Source organism: Thermobia domestica, chromosome 8, assembly GCF_964235325.1.
Source record: "Thermobia domestica chromosome 8, izTheDome1.hap1.1, whole genome shotgun sequence".
NCBI classification, from domain to species: domain Eukaryota; kingdom Metazoa; phylum Arthropoda; class Insecta; order Zygentoma; family Lepismatidae; genus Thermobia; species Thermobia domestica.
In genome coordinates this window covers 99843096-99866441 of record NC_137461.1, presented here as the reverse complement: position 1 = coordinate 99866441, position 23346 = coordinate 99843096, and the positions used below count along the sequence as shown (strand labels likewise).

The 23346-nt window shown below is 34.2% G+C and overlaps 1 protein-coding gene across 1 annotated transcript; it reads right to left on the bottom strand.

The window, feature by feature from the left end:
- Positions 1–8504: 8504 nt before the first annotated feature.
- Positions 8505–21046, bottom strand: LOC145691794 (uncharacterized). The gene is made up of 3 exons (XM_081767105.1): positions 20931–21046; positions 14717–14855; positions 8505–11768 (listed from the first exon to the last, which is right to left on the bottom strand). The coding sequence occupies exons 2-3, from the start codon at positions 14768–14770 to the stop codon at positions 8517–8519; spliced, it is 3306 nt and encodes a 1101-aa protein (XP_081623231.1). The 5' UTR covers positions 14771–14855; positions 20931–21046; the 3' UTR covers positions 8505–8516.
- Positions 21047–23346: the final 2300 nt, after the last annotated feature.

Below are 23346 nucleotides of genomic sequence, written 5' to 3'. Positions count from 1 at the left end.
CTCTTCAGCCTGAAACAAGCTTTCCAGAGGTGCTATGTATTGGGGCCCATAACGTACTTGAACAGGGAAAATTGGGAGAATGTCGGGAAAATTCCCTCCAGAAATCCCTTCCGTCAAGTTTGGACTCCTCTGGAGTGGCCCCGGGTAAAAACACACAATCCAAATATATCTCGGACAATACTATAGGAAATGAAAAATGCGTGTACCAAGTGTTGTATTGAGAGACAGAATAGGTACGAGGGGAAAACGTGTATTGATATACAACTTTTTCCCTCATATCTATTTCGTTTCAATCTAATTTTATTTCTTGTAATTTAATAGCAAAAAAATATGATTATTATGTTTTTGTCGGAAATTTCGAACTTGAAAGTCCCACAATCGAATGAAGGAAACTTAAATGGAAAGACAAATTTTTCATGGACTTTTCAAAAATCAGTATCCTGACATTTGTACAAATTTCACCCCACCTGTTAGCAGCCCTACTTGGAAGCCAGGCAAACCAAAAAGAAGTTGATAAATAAAATTACAACTACGGAAATTTAAGAACGATTTATTATTACTCAAATGTTAAAATAAAAATGTTTGATGCACAATACAAGAACAAGCATTGGTTTAATGAGATCTATGAGGAGTGTATTTTTTTCCTTTAAAATCGTTCGAAAGTCCACTTCCATTTCTAATATTGCAATCCTAAGGATATGGCACAACATGAATCAAACATTTTTATTTGGGAGCCAGATAAAAAATACTCGCGGGTTGCCATTTGCCCATCACTTACCTAGAACAGTTAAACCATAGCATTTATACGAATCAAGACAAAAAAAGCAAAAAGAAACTGAATGAATATGATGATTAGAAACATAAGTGACAAAAATGATCATCTTATGATAACTTTAACTGCAATTTACTGATTTGATCATTTCCTGTTAAATGAACGACTACAATAGATTATAAATTATAAAAGAACCCGTACGTACTCTTTTCACATTTGTCACAGCGACGACAAATAAATCTGAATGTATTACTAAGTATAATAGAGACAAGTTACGGTGATACTTTCGGTGAATCAGAAAAGAAAATGCTCTGAGGCATCAGATCCCAGTTAAGGGGTCGAATTACTCTTAAAGCCAGGTTCTCCTTCATGTCCTTGCGTGTTGTATGTCTATTTTTGTTTTCTAATTTAAATTTAAAGTCTCTCGACTATTTTGTCATGACGGAAATCAGTGTGTTTCGTCCTTACCGTAATGGTGTGCAATTTGCTGCATAGACGAAAGTTTTTTTACTCTTACTTAGCAGAGTAGTCTTAGCGTAGTGGTGTGAGCAATCTTTTGTAATTCGGGGTCCCGGGATCGATTCCCAAGGCGGTAAGTTATTTTTATCAAACTACAATATTCATACCTCTAATGTGTAATAAAATGAAAAATACTCAATTTCTTTCGGTCTTACAAGTTAGAGTGGAAACGACTTTCTCCGCAAAGGAAATATTGTACTAGCAATATGACATCACATGTCTGTCTACAACCTTGATTCGTTGTGTAGTAGAATGTAACGTGGTTAGCAAACAATTTATGAATACATAAGGATCATGCTTAGGGCCTAGTATGGGTCATAAATGTGTCTGATACGATATTGTTTCCTAGCAATTATTCCGAACGTCTTCCACTATTACTCCTACTGCTAGAAATAATAATATTTTCGTTCGCCATTTCCAACAGGTTCCATATATCCATTCAACCAAAACTTATAAATAGGAACTATTCTTTTTTATATTCGTATGTATATTTTGTTAAAATATCAATATAACGCATACATAATCCAAAGTCTATTATCCAATGAAAGCGTCTTACTATGTATTTGTATTAACATTTTTAAAGTTGCCCTAAAATTAGACAAAACTTACAGATAAGTCGGGATTTCGGGAATTTTTCCGGATCTCGGGACACACCTTTGCAACTACGAAAATTTTGATCGAAAGCGTTCCACTATAGTTTCATGTAGAAGGTATTCTACTGTACGTTTTAAGGAAAATAACACCAATAAAAATAACTGAATATCACTGAACAGTATGGCATATAATAACCTAACTTTTAGTATATGCAGAAGTAATTATAATAGCTTCGCTACAAAAATACCTACACAGAACATAATAAATTCTATGAGCTCGGAAATACAAAGCAACAAAATAGCGTATAAGATTCAGTCTAAAAAGCAATTGTTACTTAAAGAATGGACATACACTATTTCGAGAATCGAGATAAAACGAGAAATATTTACGATGCTTTTCGTTTCGTCTCAATTCTCATCTCCAAAGCGAGACGATAATTTGAGTTAACCTTGTCCCGTCTTGAATGTAAAATGTTAATTTTCGTCTCAATTTTGTGTGTTTTGTTTTAGAAACGAGATTAGAAATTTCTCTTCTCGTGAGCAACACTAAACAAAACCGAAATATTCTTGCCAAATATCACGTTTCTGGTTGTAATGTTATGCCCTGAGCGATAATAAGCTCCTAACTTTTAAATTTCTATGTGATTTTAATTATTATTAATAATTTTGTTATTCTCAAAGATTTCATAGTTCAAGTATTGAAACATCCGAGTATTCAAATATCTGAAGATAATAGAACATGTGTCATCGCTGATCAATCGCCACCGAAAATTCTAAAGTAAAAAAATGTACTGGTGGTGCGTGTTGATTACCTTCGGATTATTGGTGAAGCGCCTTGACCACTGAACCACGATTACTACGCAGTAATTGATTCGTCTTTAGTTTGTTTATGAGTATAATATACGCGCCGTATTTCATTCAAAATAAAGGAGTTTTGTATTTTTTAAAAATCTGAAATCTTAATAATTTATTGAGTACAGCGATATAATACCCTTCGAGTTCTCAATTACATATTCCTGTGTTTTGAATTTGACTATTAACAAGCTACTGTTTTGAGCGAACAGAAAGGGCTCTTTATTTAATCATGCCCAAATAAGTAACGCTTATGCGAGTGGTTAGCATTGTGGTTTTCTAAACCAGTGATCCGAGTTCGAGTTTCCCCCTGGCATTTACAACTTTTTAAAATGTTTCATTTACAAGGCTGAGCTCCAGTTCGATGCTGCTAAATGAAAGATAATCTCCAATGAAGAAATTCCGTGATGATGTAATCTTGAAAATAAAGGAAGGAAAATGAATGGAGAAAACGAGTTACAGAATTAATTCGGTTAATGGTTCTATATTTGATATTAATCGTTAATTTCGAGCATTTTTAAATTGTTTTTTATTGACACTATATTCTCCTCTTTTCTCCTTGTGTCTCAATGTGTAAATTTTCACAAATATTATTCAAATCAAGAACCTTCAATTATATTTACAACCTAAGGGGAAATACGCTTAGTACGGATAGGTTTTCCAACCCGTTTGAGTGTTATCGAATTTTGCATTTTTAATACTTACAAATAAATTACTGCATACCAATATTTAGCAATTTTAAAAGTCAAACGAATAATGAAATCGGATAAGTTCTTCTTTCGAAGTAATATTACGTATCAATCAGTGGCGCCGGAACCTAGGAGCTCAGGCACTGTTAGACACCGAAAATTTTCATTGGAGGCTGGGTTTTTCCCGTGAATGATCCATTCATACTTTAATTGATTTGCAGGTAGGACTACTGTCAATAGTTTCAAAACTCAGCGCAATGCTTTGTGTTTACTTAAAAGAATAAGCTACTACATATACCGCGTAATCTATCCGTATATTATTACTTATATATGTATAGTCATTTGAAGTAAGTTAACTTGTTTATATAATCCCACACTTGAGTTAATTGTAAGATTATTTAAGTCCCCTGACTGTTATCTTCTCATCGGCTCCTCTGGTGTCCGTGTATATTTTTCTTGTATTGTACTGTTTACTGTGAGTACAAACATCCAAAAAGTCCTTTTTGTCACTTCGTCGCCCAGCGTTTTGCTCCATACTTCGGCACTAAAATACTCTTTACGATTTGTGCTTTTAACAGGTGGGGCAACTTCACACTGTTGTGCTAGCTACCAGGCGTAATTAAACTTGGAAGAGGCGTTAGTTGGGTTGCCTATCTCGCGGAATTTGTATATCAAGAATTTATGTATCCCACTGTACACATAATAATGCATTAATTACAACCTAGAGTACTGGATCATACTTTGACGAAAGCTTTAGACGTATTACAGCTGAAAAGCAAGTCTTGCGTAGGAACATGTTTACGGTGTTTGATACAGAAGTAACTTACCTACGGCAGAAAATGGCACAAAGTTTAGTTTGAATAGTCCTTATGCAGCTGAAAAATAAATGTATGCTCTTGATGTTTGAAGGATAATTTCGGAAATAAATACTAAAGACTGGAAAATATATGGTAAAAGGGGGGATTTGGGAGGTACGTTTTTGTCAAATTTTTCTTCTCTCAAGCTATAGGAGTTTTTTTTTTTTTTTTTTTTTTAAGAACTGATTTTATGTCGCAGGTTCTTCTGCACTACTGTGGTATTGGTAAGCTTTCTGCATCTTTACTTTCCATGCTGCAACATTTTTATTTAGAACAAGACTTTGGTTCTTGTCTTAGAATATTACTATTATTAGTTGAGTCGGTGTGGTAGTAGTGATAGAGTGGTAGTACAGTGATAGAATCCCCATGGTTCGATTCCCCTGTAAAGTATGATATCTGCAATGCAATAAAGCTTCAGCAATGCAATGCAAGTTCATCATAAATAAGAACGTAATCATTTTATAAACTACTTGGTACGCGTTCGCTAATATAACGCCACTTGTTCTTACAACCTTTCGTTAACCTTATTTAAGAATTGCACAGTGGAATAAGAGAGAAAACATATAATAACGATGACTATTTACACAAGCTATACATGCAACAAAAGGGAATCAGTTGGTCATTACTGCTTATCTTCAATATTCAGGAAGCATGCTAAACCAAGGTCAGACTCTTAATGTTGAATGTAAATCAAGACCAGACTCTATGTGTCATAAAAGTTAGTTCAACAGAGTTTAATTAAATAATATAGATTTTGTCTGACATACAAAGATTTTCATATTAGCAAAGTGATTTGAAGTAATACGCCAGGCATATGATAAGATTTGGGCTATGTCGCTTAAATCTGTCTTAAGAGTGAATCTATCATTTATGCATTAAATTCCATTACTGGCTGCTTACACGTTTTAGCCTCGTCTTGGAAGTCAGCTTCTTGTTTCCTTTTCGTGTAACACGGTAACTATTTTAATCGCACACTAATTATAGTCACTAGTCACTATAATTCACTAGATGCATCACAATTTTCTCTTCCAAGCCTAGAGCAGCGATCAGGGTGCAGAAACAACAAATCTCTTTGTGTGGCTACGGAGTCGGGATCGAACCTTGGACCTCTAAGGATAGCATCAGTGGTAGCCCACAGCAAACTTCTTTGTGTGGCTATATAGAATGGTATGTATCTCAGGATCTCTGGGGTAGGCAACACTCACGGACCACAGTAAACCTCTTTGAGTGGGTCATGGAGCTGGATAGAACTGGATTGAATTCTGGACCTCTCTCTTCCTAAATTTCGAGGCATGGAATCGAGAATCAATTTGCGTAGCCTGTTGACCAAGAACTCGTCGGAGAACCTGCAGCACTTTGGTCTGTCATCCGAGAACTACCCGCGTGACCTCAAAGCCCGAAGTTTAAATACTGCTGTTCTTGGTTTTTTAGGCCACGAGCAACTTTCTGTATCTAAATTTTACTTAGAAAGTTAATTTTTTAGCGTGTTCCATGTCTTAATACAGCCACGGAAACTTTTCCAACAGTTTCTTGTTGACTTCTAGGAAAACACAGGTTTATTTTGTTTAATATTGGAATTATTTTTTAAAATATATATTTTTTTCATTTTCCCAGTGTATATTGTCCTGATCCTAGGTGATCATTACATATTGTTGTTGGTCTGCTTTCCACTCAATTATCTCCTTGGAGGTAATTGGGCGCAAAGTTATTAAAAACATTGCCGGTATACATAAACACGTAGGGGTGATTGGGTGTAAATGAAGAAAACTCAAGCTTTCATTTGGTGTATATAACTTGTATTCCACTTAAAAATTAATAGTTTTATGTGGCGTGTGTAAAAGTTATACCTTTGTCTACGCAAAATAAGGAGTAATTTATTCTTAAATCTCAAAAGAAATTTCAATGCCTTTTCAAGCCTTCCAGTTATTGTTTGTAGCACAGTATATTGTCCTGTGAACTTAATCCAAAATGTATCACATACGAAAGAAAACTATAAGCGGTTAAAACTTCAACCGAAATGAGAAAAGAATTAATGGTATTCAAAACAAACATAGGAGAAGGTAATAAGACTAACGCTAAATAACTATCAATTATTACAATAGAACATGTGTTTGAACTCTGGATTAATAAATAGGTCCTATTTACAGCATCAGCACTATTGACATACGCAATGGCTACTGGAGGCCTAAGTTGAACAAAAGAGCTTAATAAGCGCAATGCACTATGAAACAAAATGTACATTACAAGAGACAAAGATAGCACCGCATCTAAGCAAAAGTGTTGACTTAAGGCATTCCACTCATTTACCTCCGCATCATGCACCCAATTACCCATGGGAATAATTGGAAGGTACAAATTTTAACTGCCTCACAGTGAGGATTCAAAATTGCTGCTCTTCACAGCACATTCTTATGATGTGTTTAAGCAACAGTAAAAAAATGGCTCAAAACATTAACAGATGCGCGTATTATTGTGACTCAAACCAAAACACACAAACCTGAAATTCGGTTTCAAATATGTCATTTCTCAATAAAGTCAGCTGTTGGTTCCTTTGTCATTATTAGGAACTATCTACAAACCGTAATTAAATAAGCTACTTACAAACTATTTTTTTACATACTAGAAATTTAGGACGTCAAAATTGTTGGGTATCCATATTTATAAACTATACGGAAGATCTTGAAAACAACTATTAGTTCATATACGAGGGCTGTCCACAAAGTCACAGACGTTTGGGCCTATCGCGGCAGTGAGCGGGCTAGGGTCGTCATGTTGGTGTCAGAACGTTGCCACACTCAGTACACATCTAGCTGTGGTAGTGTGAGGACTACGACGCTCTGATTGAGTGCTTTCTGTGACAATGTGCGCTGCAATAGAAAATCCTACCTCTTGTGAAGTGGGTTCCTGTGATTAGGGTTTTGCTGGCAAAACACCACAAGCCAATTGAAATCCATCGTCAACTGCATGAAGTGTATGGATATGGAATAATGAGTGAAGGGCGAGTGAAGGCACGTCCACATACATTCAAGTGTACCCGAGAGTTATTGGATAGTTTTGGATGAGATGTGTTCGATCACCCACCATATAGCCCAGATTTGGCGCCGAACGACTACCACCTCTTCCCAGCGATGAAAACTTGGCTCGCTGTACAACGTCTTGATACTGACGTCGAACTGCATGCCGGTGTAAGCCAGTGGTTGAATTCGCAGGCGGCAGATTTCTACCGTGACGATATTGAAAAAGTTGTGCCATGGTATGATAAGGACCTTAATTTGCATGGAAATTGTGTGGAAAAATACCTTAAGAGTGTACCTTTCAAATGTGAATAATACAATTTGGTTTGTTCGTGCTGTTAATTTTTTTTTATTTCAAAATGTCTGTTACTCTTTGGACAGCCCTCGTAATAGCAATTCGTAGATGCTATCTGGTTTACTTTCTATATTCTTCATTGCGTTTAAGAGGCCCCATCACGACGAAATTAAAATACCGCTAAATTACAGTAACTACGTGATACCTTCAAATAGATAAAAGATAATCGAAAAGTGGAACAAGAGCTCCCTATACAATATTATTTTACATGAGATAGCGTTATCGCGACTCACTTACCTGCTTTCGATTTCCAGCCATTTAGAAAATCGGGATTTATTTTCGCGTTTCTAAATGGCTACAAACGGAAAGCTACTAGGTGATTTGTGATAACGGTATCTCATTGAAAATAATATTGTCTAGGGCGCTTTTCTACCACATTTCGATTATCTTTTATCTATTTGAAGATGTCACATAATTACTGTAAAATTAGCGGTATTTTAATTTAGCAGTGATTAGGCCTCTTACGTTATCCACTAAAATTCATAAAGGTGGTAATGATGTTAACGAAGAACCTTTAACGAGCTGATGCATCATAAACTCTTTATTTTCTATTTTCGTACATAATCTACAGTTACAATGTATTAACTAGACGAAAGTTAATTCCACAACTCTGTTTATCAGTTACCCTTACACTTTAACCATGATTATGATAAAAATCTTCGATTTGAAACTATAATCTCAAACATTTATGGTAAGAAAGCAAAATTTGAGATAATGAACTGAATCATTGATAGTGAGAATGTAAGATATGAAACTATTATATATATATATATATATATATATATATATATATATATATATATATATATATATATATATATATATATATATATATATATAATTGTCTTTTGCATTTTTGTATATATTAGTTTTCAATTCGTATTCCAACACTATCAAAGTAAGTAATGAATGGGAACCCAGTTGTACTGATATCAATACGAAAGATTAATTTCTGAATTGCTTTTTTCACTGAGGAATCTACACCCGTGTATTCGGCAATTTCTGACAGACATAACTTCAAAAATGCTCCCTTTGTTGAATATTTAGCAAGATTGAAACGGGTTAGAAAAATAGATATTACCGTTGGATTGCTTTTGATAAATTCTAACAAACTCGTTTTCTCTTCGGATATTTCCGATTCAGTGCCTGGTTTAAAACAATCAAACAAATCTTCGAGGTCGATAACTATATTTCTAGAATCTATTGCAGTTATTAGATATCCTTCTTTAACGGTTGCTTTTAGGACAGGCAATGATTGCATTGGTTCTGATCCTATATTTAATTTTGTAATGTAAGCAAATAACATTTGGAACCTTTGTTGCATACCTGTTTCAACCTTATCGCATGCGGCTAACTTACTGAATAGTGAAATGAGAAAGTCCTTACGAGTTTTCATTTCCATTATGTTGATGCTTGTGGTACATTGTTCGCATATGCTACTTTCTGTAATAATGAATCGTTTTACGAGCTCAAATTCAATTTCTATGTTTAGCGGAAGGTAGTATGTTGGAACGATTTGAAGAATGGTCCATATATCGATGTCCACGCCACCAAAGTCCCAAATTAAGTCCCCTATATTAATTTCACATTGGCCACTAATATTAACTATAGGGGGTGGTGGTGGTAGAGGGGGAGGTGGTGATGGATAGGGAGTAATAGTTGGTGATGAAAAGGGAGGCGGTGGTGGAGGGGGAGGAGGTGGTAGAGGGGGAGTAATAGTTGGTGGTGGTTCTGGAGGAGGGGAAAATGGTGTTGGTTCTGGAGGAGGGGAATATGGTGGTGGATGGGGAGTAATAGTTGGTGGTGGTTCTGGAGGAGGTGGACGATAGTGCCACCGATATTTATGCTTACCATGACCCCATCCCCATTTATGCTTACCATAATCCCATCCCCGTTTATGCTTACCATAAAACCACCCTAAATGTCGACGTCCATCATTGTTGCTAGTGGCATTACAGTCAATACAGCTTTCCAGATATTGTGGTATACCTTGTCCATCGGTCTCACTCACACTTTTATAATATTTGAGAATTCTTCCTAAAATTAATTTTTGTTTATAAGATAAATTTTCTTTTTTAATTGATTGAAATAAATTTAGTAAATCCTCTGTATCTTCTTTGTACTTTGTCTCAAGATAAACTGTTTTCGCTTCAAATTTCTTCTTACCACGGCCATCAACATCCACAAATTCTATTACTTGACCTATTTTGCTCCTTAGCCTGGCATCTATTTTGTCATGATTTTGCAAAAATGTTAATATGCTCTTCAACAGTTCTCCAGTTGTTTTATGCGCAGTGTAGTTAAAATGCTCAAGATACTTCAAACAGATTGGTTTCGCAAGAAAATCTCTTACAAAATGTTTGTAATTTAATGGTGTGTCACATTTGAGAGCTGAAACATACACGTCTGGGTCTACTTTCTGTGTTTTAGTAATACTATGTCCAGCGAAGTTAATATCATCTATTTCAAAATACTGTCCATTACTAAAAATTAATTTAGCTGCTGAAGCTGATTGGCTTTCTGGAGGTGGTAGGGGAATATCAACGTTTTCTTTAATTACTGTGACTGTTAGAGCGTCAGCTGGTGATGGATTTGGGATGCATTTAATCATACATGAAGATGGTGGACTGTAAGCAATAGAAGACTCCGAACGTCTATAGTCGGTTTTAAGAGTAATGGTATCTGAAGATAAATGGAAATTACCGACAAATCTTTTAATATAGCAAATTTCCTGTTGGGTAAATACTGTACTAGTTTTTTGGGTAACCCATACAAGAATGTGCAAAACTAAGGACCTAGGATCAGTGTACTTATAGAAAGGAAAGTCAATCAAAATTTCAGCCCAGTTAATTCGACATCTTAAGACAATGCTCTGAACTTCTTGCCACAAAATAGTAAGTTGCGGCTTTAAATTTAAAGAATAAAATGTCTGTAATAAGGCGACTATTTCAGCATTTGTTCTTGGCTTAATTATTCTACCGTTAGTAATATCTGTTTTAATTCGCATAAATTCCACTAAGCATTGGACGTAAGGATACATAATATGGTTTGGAGGTAAAACTAATCCTATTTGCCTCAAAAGAAACACTAACGCTTTATCTCGGTTTGTGAAATGTTCAAAAAATATACCGGGTTTGAAAACCAAGTCCAGTATTGAAATAGCAATATTTTTAGTGTATATAGCATTCTCTACAAGATGGCAAGCTCGTACTATATCAAGTGGGAAATAATGGTTTGTACATGCCGAAAACAGAAAACGTATATCAATCTCTTTAAGATTAAGATCAACCCCAGAAGTCCCAACTACATCTGCCCCTTTAAATACCAAATAATCCTTAATTCTATTTACCTGGAGGTAAATTTGTATGTTTGAAGTATCTTTGTTATTTGAAAACTTCTCTAAAACACTTACAATGAGGCAATAAATGTCATCGTGATCTGATATGTCGATGCCCTTTAGAATAGTCTGTAGATCATTTTCTTTTTGAATTAAGATTTCCACTATATTTCTGTAAATTCCTCTTATATCAAAGGGCATCCATTGACAATTGATATTAGGCAGTAGATAAGTGAATATTGGTGATGTTAGTTGTATCGTACTATCTTTTATTTTGTCTAATATGACTTTGTAATATTCCGTTTGGCGTGCACATGTAGCACCTACTGTGTCTGCAACTTCGTCACTAATTGCGGAAAACCATCTAGCATCAATCCATTCTGGTAGGAATGAAGGTAGTCCATCGGTAAGAATGTTAGTATTTGTTATGATAGTACTCACATCCAATTGTTTACTTAGCATTGCATTGATAATAGTTTCTAAAGGACAAATAAATGATGGACTCACAGTTTTCCGAAGTCTATTGAAAAGAGCCAAAAATAACTCATGACAGTTTGATGCCTCGATGGACAGAACATCAACAACAATGTCAATGGTGTCTATTGCATGTTTTCTAAACGCATCGAATAATTCTTGCAAAGCAGTTCGAATTTCAACCGTAATGTTGACTTGGTGATTGTGTAGAATCGAACCTAGAGCACTGACGATATTGGTCCTTAACTTTACCGCTGCTTGTAGTGTTGCAACCACTTCTTCTGGTGTAGGATTACTCTGAATAACCTGTACATAAAGATGATACGAATGGAATATATATCGTATTAATTAACATTACAATAAAATCTAATTGTAAGTTAATTTTATTTTAATTTCCACAATACAACGGGAGAAGGTCATTTGAGGTTTATTTTAACAAATTAGATCACAACGTAGCAGCAGATGAGAAAGTATTGCGAGTAGTTCGAAAGTATTGTGTGTTGATTTGCAGAAAGAATGGTTGTTGTGAGTGTTAGTGGTCAAATGAGTCCGAATGGATTTTTGTAAGTTCCTATTGTTGAAACGGCATTGGGCCATCGAAAACCTGGGATAATGAATATTTTGGGACAATTTGTCAAGAGGAATGGAACAGACGTGATCAAATTGTGCTTCAACATTTAGATATAGGTCAGCAGCTAGCAGCCTGGACTTGAACATCGAACACAAGCACTGGTGGTGTCGCGGTATTTCCGAATCTACTAAGGGTGCCAAATTTGTTATCATAAACCTAAAACGACCTTTTGTCCATTTCAGTAATACTTATTGTCAAGGTGACAAATCGCTGCAAAATTAATATCAAAGTTGATAATGTATTATCTCTCTTATTTTTACATTTCAAATCTATTCGAAAAATTTCATTACAGAACACTGTGTCTCAAAAGTAGAGAAATGATCTTTACCATGAAGGAACCCTGTTTCGATTTCGATTGTACACTGGAAGGAATATATATGTTTCATTGCAAAATACGTTTGGGAACATTTCATTCACTCAAGAATAAGAGCTTCAATAGATACTACAAAATAGGTGGCGTATTGGTTGTGGCTTTATATTGGTTGCTTTCCATCTAGAATACAATGAACTATCTCTTCTACATTCCTTCCTCTTTGCCCTTTGCTGTGTGCGGTAAAGTGTTGTTTTGTTTCTCATGTTCTACGTTGGATTTGTTATATTGTATTATCTGGCCCACCTTTATTGTATGATTGAAGAGATGGATTGATCATTTCGAGTTTCGTATTTTGGTAATTCTGGATATGATACTAGCTAGAAATTTTGGTTTGCATTTCTGTGAATTACTTATCTTTCTTAATGACGTAAGGCGAATAATGAGATTAACCAGAAATACTTAATTAAGCATTAGCTAAACAACCAGAATGTTTTTTTTTTCTGTTCGCTATGTCCAGGAAACATGCACACACAGGGAGGGTTTTCCTGCATTTGCCAGGAAGTTGCTCCTCCTTGGTCGTAAATAAATGACTACGGTTATTGCTTTGGAAGTGGAAGACTTATCTTCGTCTCAAGGTGACCGCTTATGTTAGGATCTGACGAAAAACTACATGCCTACGTCTCATATAGCTATGATACTGAAAATGAAATTTATGTATTTTGTAGACTAAATAGGTAGATGCTATCCATCCTGACCTGATGGCCTGAGATCTTTTAAACTTAGAATTTAATTGATAAGACTAGATTTAGGTATAATGACGCATTTCATAGAAGTAGCAAGAAAAATAAAACATACACAGAATGTCTACAATATAGATAATTATAATCAATATATGTGTAAGTTGCTAATAAATTATACCGAAAAACTGTAAGAGGTGATACCTTATATCAAAAGAAGAGAAAAAGTTCATATGGACCTGTGGAGAAAAGAGAATAGTTTCAGAACTAGGGCTGTCGAAAAGCTTCGAAAAGCTAAATTTCCACACTCGCTATTTTGAGGTGCGTCTAGTTGCGGTCCGTATTAGTGCAAAGGAAGTCACACATACACAATCCAAAAATGCATATTTCATCAATAAAATATGCAATGAGTGTGAAAGGTATTCTCTAAGAGTATAATTTGCAGACATGCTCTCAGTAGCATTCTCAAATCTGCTGTGATATCAAGGTGTGTCCAAATTAGGCAGAAGACAAGCCTTGACAGCAATAAACAAGGTTTCTTCGGCGGAAAGTCGTAAGCGTTAGGGAACACCAACCTATGTTACCAGCACGTGTTAGGAAGAACGCGTGCTGCGATGTTTTATTCACGCTTATACGTGAAAAATTGTGAAATATGACGTGCAAAATATGCTTATACGTGAGAAAACGTAAAATATAAAATTAAAAAATACAGTTTATCCGCACGGTTCATCAACATATATACCTACCGATTTAATTGAAAAGTATGGAGCTGGAAGTCAGTCACATGTCTGGGTTGACAGTGCTCGAGACTATCGGTGATAGTGTGCTATTGCAAAGTTCATACTATGTAGGATGGAGTAGCACGTCAGTTTGGACTTAACTGACCAGATGATAATGGTGTAAAATTAGCGCCTTTAATTCCCAAAGAGGGTAAATTTCCGAAGATTGGCGTAGCGATAAAGCGGGATCGCGGGTACTAAGGATTAATGAGTTACAGGGTCAAAGGTCAAAGCACGAAGTTCTCCTCATGATATTTCAATGTTAACTATGAGATGATAGACAACTTTTCGAAATATAGATATGTAATCACACAAATTAGTGTATGTGCACAATTTTTATGTGGAACAATGCGATAATGAGGAATGTGTTAAAGTATAAACTTTGTGCCCTAATAGGTAGTTCGTTATATTCGTTGTAAAAGTCCTCATTTCAACAAGTTACCTCAAAAGAATCGACTCAACCGAATAAAATGTAATTCAATATGGAGATGAAAGACCTCAAAAATTACTCTTAACTGTAGGGATGTGGAAAGAGGTTGCAGGTTACGAAACATACTGTCCTGTCAGATAGAGAAAATTAGCAACACACTCGATCGATCGAACAATAAATTTAGTATATATAAATATTGAACTAAAAAGAAACTTCCATTAGATTAATAGAAAACTTTTCTGTTCCTTAGTTATACCTTGTGCATATACGTATATATGAAGTTCTCAACAACTACGAATGTTCTAACCCCTGCTAAAAGTATGTGAGGTCAACACTGTTTGTGTAATACTGGAGATTTGCTTACCTTGATTGTTAGTAAGTTAAGTATAAGTAATGTTATGATCGAAGTTTGCATCATGAAATCATATCAGTTCCTCCTCAGGGTTTATTTATTAGGTCGTGTTCATGGAAGCAACAAAAACTAATTCGAATCTGTCATCCATCTGAAACGAAAGAAAATGATTCAGAATTCTGACTTTATTAGAAGAATAAGTGAAGAAAAAAGATTTTTCTATAGAATTTTATTCATTCGTGTAATCTTAGACCAACTACAGTGCGCTTAACATCGAACTTCGGAAAATAAATGAAGTACAATTACACAAAATGCTTTTGCCAACATAAAAAATTCTTACTAGTTCACGAAGTTCTGCCTGTACTTATGACTGTTTGAAATGTTCTTGCGTAGCATGTGGGAATGAAATATTAAGAATATTTTAAAAGTACGCAGTGAATCAATGGTAGAGTACTCTGGTATGCACTTTAAACACAGTATACAGGGTGTTTCAAAACAACACCGACCACATTTGGGATTTGATTCCTCACACCAAGATAAGACAAATAGTATAGACGAACCTGGGTGCACAAAAGCTTCTTTCGGAGATAGAGGCTGGTGAAATATGAAAAAAAAGAACTTTAAAGGTCCACAGCTCCAAAATTATAGGACTTACCGTAGTCGAGTCAAGACTTAAGTTACGAACTAATATGTGCGCTATCCAAAATAAATGTTTCAGAATCCTAAGGTACTCAAGGAACAATTCTTATAGAGGAAGTTTGGCTTCTGGCATATAATTTGAAGTATTCACCAATTATCTCCATAAAAATGGTTGCGGAAGTACCGCAGGATTCTGAAACGTGGATATTGGGCAGAAACATACTAGTTCCTAAATGAAGTCTTGACCCGACTACGGTAGGTCCCATAGTTTTGGAGCTATTTATCTTTAAAGTTCTTTTTTTCATGTTTTCAGCTGTCTATAACTCCGAAAGGATTCATTTGTGCACCCAGGTTGGTGTATACTTATCGTCTATCTTTGTGTCAGGAATTACTTCCCAAACGTTGTCGGTGTTGTTTTGAAACACCCTGTATATAGTTTAAGTCTCTACTGTATCATCCAGTATCTTGCTGAGTAACCTTAGTCCAAGGCGTCTAATCCCAAAAGCACTTTTCAGTAATCATACTAAATCACATTAACATATGATAACAATAACATCTAGGTATATCAATAACTGCATATTTGCTGCAACACATTCATTCATTTTTCGCCTTTTTCGCATGTGAACTCGTTGCCTCGTCAAAATAAAAATGGCATTGAACTATGGTTGAATTAATAAGATAAATATACTAATTCCTTGCCAACAAGCTTGCAAATTGGATACGTCAAATAACTATCTATACAAAAATATGCAGACAGTTCATATGAACACCGAACTGTTTTATCCCGTCTTCGTTGAAGCTTTTCTGTAAAATAAGTTTGCTCTCAAAATTACGTAATTTATATTCAATATGAATAAGAACATTAAAAGTTTTGGAAGCGGCAACTAATATTTTGTAAATAGTGATTGTAAGACCAAAAATATGTGTATTTTTAAAACAATCATTACAGTGATCACAGTCAGGGGCAAAACATGTAGCAGAGTCTGTAATACGTTGTAATATTATTTTTAAATTTACAGTTCTTCTTAATTGACACGTTTTTCACCGCGAATGGAGAAAAAAATCCCTCTATAAAGCACGTGTCTATTGCTAACCGCTATGTGTACAACTGTAAATTAAGGATGTGCATTTCATGACTATTGTATATTACGCAATATTCATGGTTCATTTGAATCACTCGTTCTATAGGAAGATTAACACATGTACGAGAACATTAAAATGGAAACTACTACATTCATATTGTGAAGATTCTACACTTTTGAATCACATTGGATGATTATTTTTTGTTTGTTTGATATAAACTCCATAATATTATTATTGTTTCTGAGTTTCAAATAATATCTGCAGTGGCAAAAATCTATGTGACAGCTATTCTTCAGCACTTCATTCTGGAACTGCAGTGGCGTATTTCGGGGGTGGTTTCCGGGCTTAAGCCCCCCCGAAATCTTGCTTAGTATAGTAAAGTAAATGAAATATCTTGCAGAATTTTTACATTTCCAGGCAAAGCCCCCCCCCCGAAAGTTAGCAAAGCCCCTCCCGAAACAAAATCGTAAATACGCCACTGTGGAACTGTATTGCATCATGTGTATTGCGATTTCAATTAGTATAACCCTATTATTCCTCATCTTAATATTTTCTATAAAATATTGTAATAGATTCGTGGATTTATACAAGTTTACTTTACTTTCTCACTATTGTTCCTAGGTAAAAAGACTCATAGCGAAGCCTTTAGCATTTAACTGGTACGATATGATTTATGAATTAGATAACCCGTTACCATTAAAATACTGTATTTGCTACTCGAATGGAAGTTGATGACTGCGAAATAACGATACTCTCACAAATCCATTGGAAAAACGTGTCAATTACATTGGTCGCACTGTACACACGCAGAATATATGACGACATATCCAAATACATATTTAGTCGGGTTAAAATCAATACATGATAAAACATTTTTATGACATACATAATACCTAATGATCATTATAAGTTGTTCTGTATTCGTTTTAGTGCATTCTTTTTGCAGTAAAATAAGAATTTTATTTGGCTAATTAATACTTTTACGTGTATCGCTTTTATAAATTTCAGTTTATTTATTTAGATTAGTGTTTCGTGACTAAACCCTGTAAGTAAATGGAGAATATTTGATACATGCAAAACGAAGGGTAATGGAGAGGTAGTTGTTAATCACGTCATAGGTCGCTATAAATCGTATTTTATTTTAATTAGATTATATAATACAACGACTAATTACTAGATGCATTTTTTCAGCATCTAGCAGTAAACGTCTACATTATTACGGGCTTTTCTATCCCATAATGTTTACTCTATTAACATAAGCAGGTTGTAAAACTCTCTGCACTCTAAAGTTTGCTTATAATGGCTTATGGCCGTCGCTGAGAGAAATCTTTAATTGCTGCAATGAAAATTTAAATGATTTTTTTTAAAGTTTTACGTCGTGTGTTATGCTTTTCAGACAAAAGGAGACGGATGATTAATCAAAATGAATGAGTAAGAAAGAATAGTGTAATGAGAAAGTCTGAGGACACGGAAGAAACCTGGAGAAAAGTCCACAACAAATTCTCATGGCCGGAAGAGAATCAGGAATATTTCCTTTCGTACCAGATATGAGAGATCGACCGTGCCATCCAATTGTTGGAATGAGAAAGTGGAAGAAAACAAGAAAGTACCAACAAAACTCTGGAACATAAGGTTGTACATCAAACAAACTATCCTTAAAATGAGCACACTATCATTGAACTGTCAATGTTTTCCGTTATTTCGTATCATTAAAACATATGAATTTAATTTTTTTTTACAAGTGAAACCATAATACACGGTTGTGCTGGATACATTTCTTTAATTTCATTTCCTTTTTTGTTGTTGTTTCTTTTTCTTTTTATTTTCTTTCTTTAAAGAAAGGTGGTCCCACCGTTACATTCATTTCTCTAATTGGTTCAATGATATCTTTCTAGTTCATAAATCATATTCATGAATCGTTAGATTTAAGCTTTAATCCAATTTTCCAATTAGATCAACTATTTTGTACGTATTTCTTTTATATTCTAAACCCATGACATTATAATTGGGTTTGAAGATGGATTATTTCACAGTTATACCTGTTTATAGATAAATTATTTCACAAAATTCATAATTTTATATTCTTAAAATTTTGAGTCTTTCGAATTACTTTTGGACTTCTATTAAATGTAAAATATCTAAACCAATTTTCTGCTTACAATATAGACTTTACTGCGTACATTCAACTTGTGATCTGTAGTCAATAAATAAGTTCCCAATGCCATTTTTCTCGCTCTTTTGATCGAAATTAAGTAAATTGAATAACAAATAAAAACTCAGATATATTTGATGTCATTGCTTGCATTTCCGGGACATTTTTTTTAAAGAATTGTGAAAAAATGAAGACGTAACTCACGTACACCCTTGACTACTTTGTTGACTATTTGTGGTCAAAAGTACTAGAAAAAGTGCAAATGGGAGCCACTTAAAAGACTACGAATTACACAGTTTAATGTACAGTACAAAGTTCATATCGTAAATAGTAATTCAGAATTTATTTTTAATTATTCTCAGGTACAGCATAATTTTACCATTTTACACAAGGAAATGTTAACAAACAGGAAAAAAGAGATAGAGCAGAGAGCATAAAATGACATATCAACAACAAAAACAACAAAGAGTACAAAAGTAACATTATTTGGCCAATACGCATTTCTGTCAAACACCGGGTAGATCGAGAAAAATGTCTACATCAGTTGTTAGATAATTATCATAGTTCGGTATTGTGTGAATAAGAGACCTCTGTATAATTGACCTAGGGCGGGCAACATGGAATAAGTGGATATTCCGGGTTATGCGGGAAGGGATATGTAAGGACAGTTCCTGAAGTAGGTGTCTGATCTTAAGCTCCCATTAACTATTTTATGAAGAAATTTCAAGTAAGGATTATTTCTAGGATCTTTCGGAGTCTTTATATTAAGATATCGCAAGAGTTCCCCCTTAGATAATATTGAAAATGTCGGAACACATAAACGCACTATAGCAATTAAGAACTTGGGAACAGAATCAATTCTAGAGAGATGTGTAGATGCGGTCATGGCCCATATGGCAGAGCAATATTCGAACTTGGGCGCTATTTGAGTTTTATAGAATGTTGCTAAAGATACCACGGTGCATAGTTCAGTAAATTGGTAAAGAGGCCCCAACATATGCATTGATTTCTTAACTAGTGAAGAGATGTGGTCAGAGAACGTGAGTCTCGAATCAAAGACGACACCAAGATCATTATAATTAGCAGAATGTGTTATAGGTAGAGACGAAACTTTTTCGTTAATGTGATATTTGCGAAACGTTAAAAAAATGTTAATGTGATATGTACGTATACTTTTCAGAAAACCCCAAACTTTTCGTTTCAGAGCCAGAAATCACGTTTATATTATCGCAAATTTTAGCAAAATTTGGCATTACTAACGATAAATACAAATGAAAACGAAGAAGAGGAATTTTTGTTAAATATTGCTAATAATAACTAAAAACCACATTTCCAATATTATTTAACTTAAAAAACGTTGCATTTACGATAAAGCTCTACGATTTATTTACTCCAGAAACTGTTTCATTTCATAAAGATGTAGACATCAACAAAGCTCAACTGTTGTTTAAATCCTTGACTGTGTTTTCTGGTGAAAATGTTCACGATATGTTGGTTGCTTACCATGAACTTAAAAGCAAGGTTATTGAAGAAGTTCTCAACAGTGAGGATAAGTTGACATTGTGTCATTGTTAAACAATTTAAAAGTTAACCACAGGGCGTTTGCTGTCAGCTCGTTTCGTTCAATATGGTTGCAAGTCTAGAGTGTTGATGCCCAGAGATTCTTTTCCAAGTATAATATGATTGTTACTGACAGGAGAACAAACTTAAAAGATAATTTGATAATGTTTTGTGCATATTATCGTTTAACTAAAGATGAGGTTACAGGAAGTTTTTAAATTTTTGCATTAATTTCTATATTTCAGTGAATTTCATTAGCTAGAATGTGTACCTAATCAAGGTATGTTCTCATTTTGTATTAAATATATACCTTACTACCAAAAATATACTGATTACAAGTTCAATCATTTTTTAAAAAAACTTGTGTTACATTTAAAAAAATGCGACATTAATGCGAAAATTGTGATAATTAATGCTGAAATATATCAAAATTGTTGCGAAAAACTCTTCGCTAGTTATAGGGGAATCGTTAATATGGTATGTGAAGGAAAAAGGGGTCTTTTCAGAGTAAAGGTAATATTGTTAGTTTAGTTGAGATATTAAACATTTAATACTATAATTAAAAAATATAATAATGTAAATTATGAACTTAGTGAAAAAGTGTTATATGTTCTCCATAGCCGAAGGGTACAACATCTTACTAATTATAATGTCATAGATTAGTATCACAAAATGTACCAGGATAGTTAACTTGTATCGAAAAACTAAATCGGCGTATTTCAAGATTCAAATCAAACAAAATTAAACATAATTTACATTTTCATTCAAATGATAAAATTAATCATTACATACCTCAGGTATTCCATCCTGTGTAGCTAAAACTGCCAACTGAACGTGTTGTTTTTTCAAATTGTTTTTGTTTTCGTTTGGAGCACAGTTAATGTACTTTACAAATAGTCTTGAGTTATATTGTGATAGAAACCACATCTTGGAAAGAAGAAAATTATTTGTTTCTAGCAATAAACTTATTTAGTATTTTTATGTGCCAATATTTTACACATTTTTAAAAATCAAAACACGATAATAATTTAATTACTTTTGAAGTATTTGTATGAATTTATTTTAATTCTTTTGGATGCACTATAGCACCTAGATAATTATAATATCTAATTGAAGACTATTAAATACTTGATTGCAACACAAGATAAATATCTTCCCAGTCATATATTTCACTGAATTTTTTAAAAAAAGACCCATCAACATTACAGATATCACTATAAATCACTTCTTGATAATAATAACAATAAAAAACATAGCAAATAACTTTTTACGGAATTTTAATTTCAAGTTAGAATCTAAATCAACTGACCAATTCTTTGTTGTTTTATGAGCGTGAAATATACTACTTCCTTTGCTAACATTTATATTAGAAAGAATTTTTAAGAAAAAACAAACGTTAAAAAATGCATGCCTCGATTTATATAGTAAAAAATATGTTACGTTATTCCTTTCTCCGATACAGTACGATAATCATAAATTAGCTGGTTTCATTTTTATTTCTTGTTGTTCTGGGAAGCATATGTAGGAAATAAGAATATGAAAATAGGTCCCAACTGGTATATTATGTATTAACTTGTGCTAAATAATTTGCAGAGCCACATGCAACACGTGCATTTGGATGAGGCGGCATGTTTTGAGGGATGGCAAAATCAGTCATAACTATATTATTTAAAATAAATATTTCTTGTTCGAAACAGATTTCATGATGATGAAAGTTAAATTTACTAAGCTGACCTTCTATCTAAATACTGCATTCATAAATCATGTTTATGCCACATTAGTTTAAGATCACATGGACAGCGCTAAACCAAATGGTCTAACATATCCCAGCATGAATTTCTTTATTCTCAATTACAAGAACTCAATTCTCGAACAGTAGTAAACACCTGTTCCAATTAGTTACTTATCACAATGTAACGGCTCCAAAAGTACCCTTAAATTTTGTTTTTTTAATTTCCTTTCCTTTGTTCGTAATATTAATTTATTAATTAGCTGTTTTCTATGTTCTTTAATAGTTTGCAGAATTATTATATTAAAATATCATATTTATGTATTACAGAACCTGTGAAACCAATAAGCCATAGCACTTCCTTGAATTGTCACGTCGTAGGAAAGAAAATTGGGAGTAGAAGAAAAAAAGTTGTATTGAATATTGAACATACATTTTTTTCCTTAGTGATTCTTGGTTTGTAAAGTGTTCGTGTTGTTACATTATGAAGTTTTAGATAATAAGTGCCCGTCGATGGTCATCCGCTTCCCTTTAGCTGCTGTTCTTCGAAAGCAAATCAGATGAGTTATACCAGTGTAGTTTCTATTAAGATGGCGACCCAAGAGCTGACCTTTTTAGAAGTGAAGTGAAGGAGAAAGAATTTAGTTGATGTCCACTTCTTGGCACATACGATGGAAAAGTTGGAGCATCACAAATGACAGACTACCAGCCAGGATCTTAAAGGCTGAAGAAATGAGTGAGTGTCGGCGGGAAAAAATTTCACTTGCAAAATTAAGCAACTAATATAATCTGGCGGGAAAAGGAAGAATGATTCAAAGGGACATTATTAATTAATAATATGCCAATTATAAAAAGGGTGAAAGTTAGTTATCATAATAAGGAAGGTACTTCCATCATGATAAAGTACAACAGAAGATATTGGCCGATGATGCACAGACTGCTGACTCAAATGAAGAGAAATGTACCGATAAATGTGAGGAATAAATAAAGTGATAGCTCATGAGGACACATCGCCTCCTAGTTTTCCGAGGAGCCGTTCCCGAGATATCACGACAAATGTCGTCTTTAATAAATCGACTGTATCTCAGAAACTACAGCTTTCGACAAATTCCTGCTATTACATTAGTTTTGCAAAGTGTCCTATTAGTCTACCAAGTTTCATCAAAATCGATTGTTGTGTTCCAGACACCTTATGGATGTGTCACAGGCCCTTTGAAAATTGAAAGAGCATTTGTGTACAGTGCATCCCTCTGATAGTGGGCTATTTACATGATGGTGCACCACAGGCACTTCGTCGGTAACTTCAAACTTGAAATACTCATAACTGAATAAACAAAATAAATAAAGAAAGGAAATAAACTGGCTCCCCAAAGACCCGTTTTCCAACAATATTTGTTACGGTTACCCCCTTTGCGGTCATATTAGTAAAAAAAAAAAAAAAAACGCAGTTTGTCCTTTACAAGATAATATTTCCTCGAC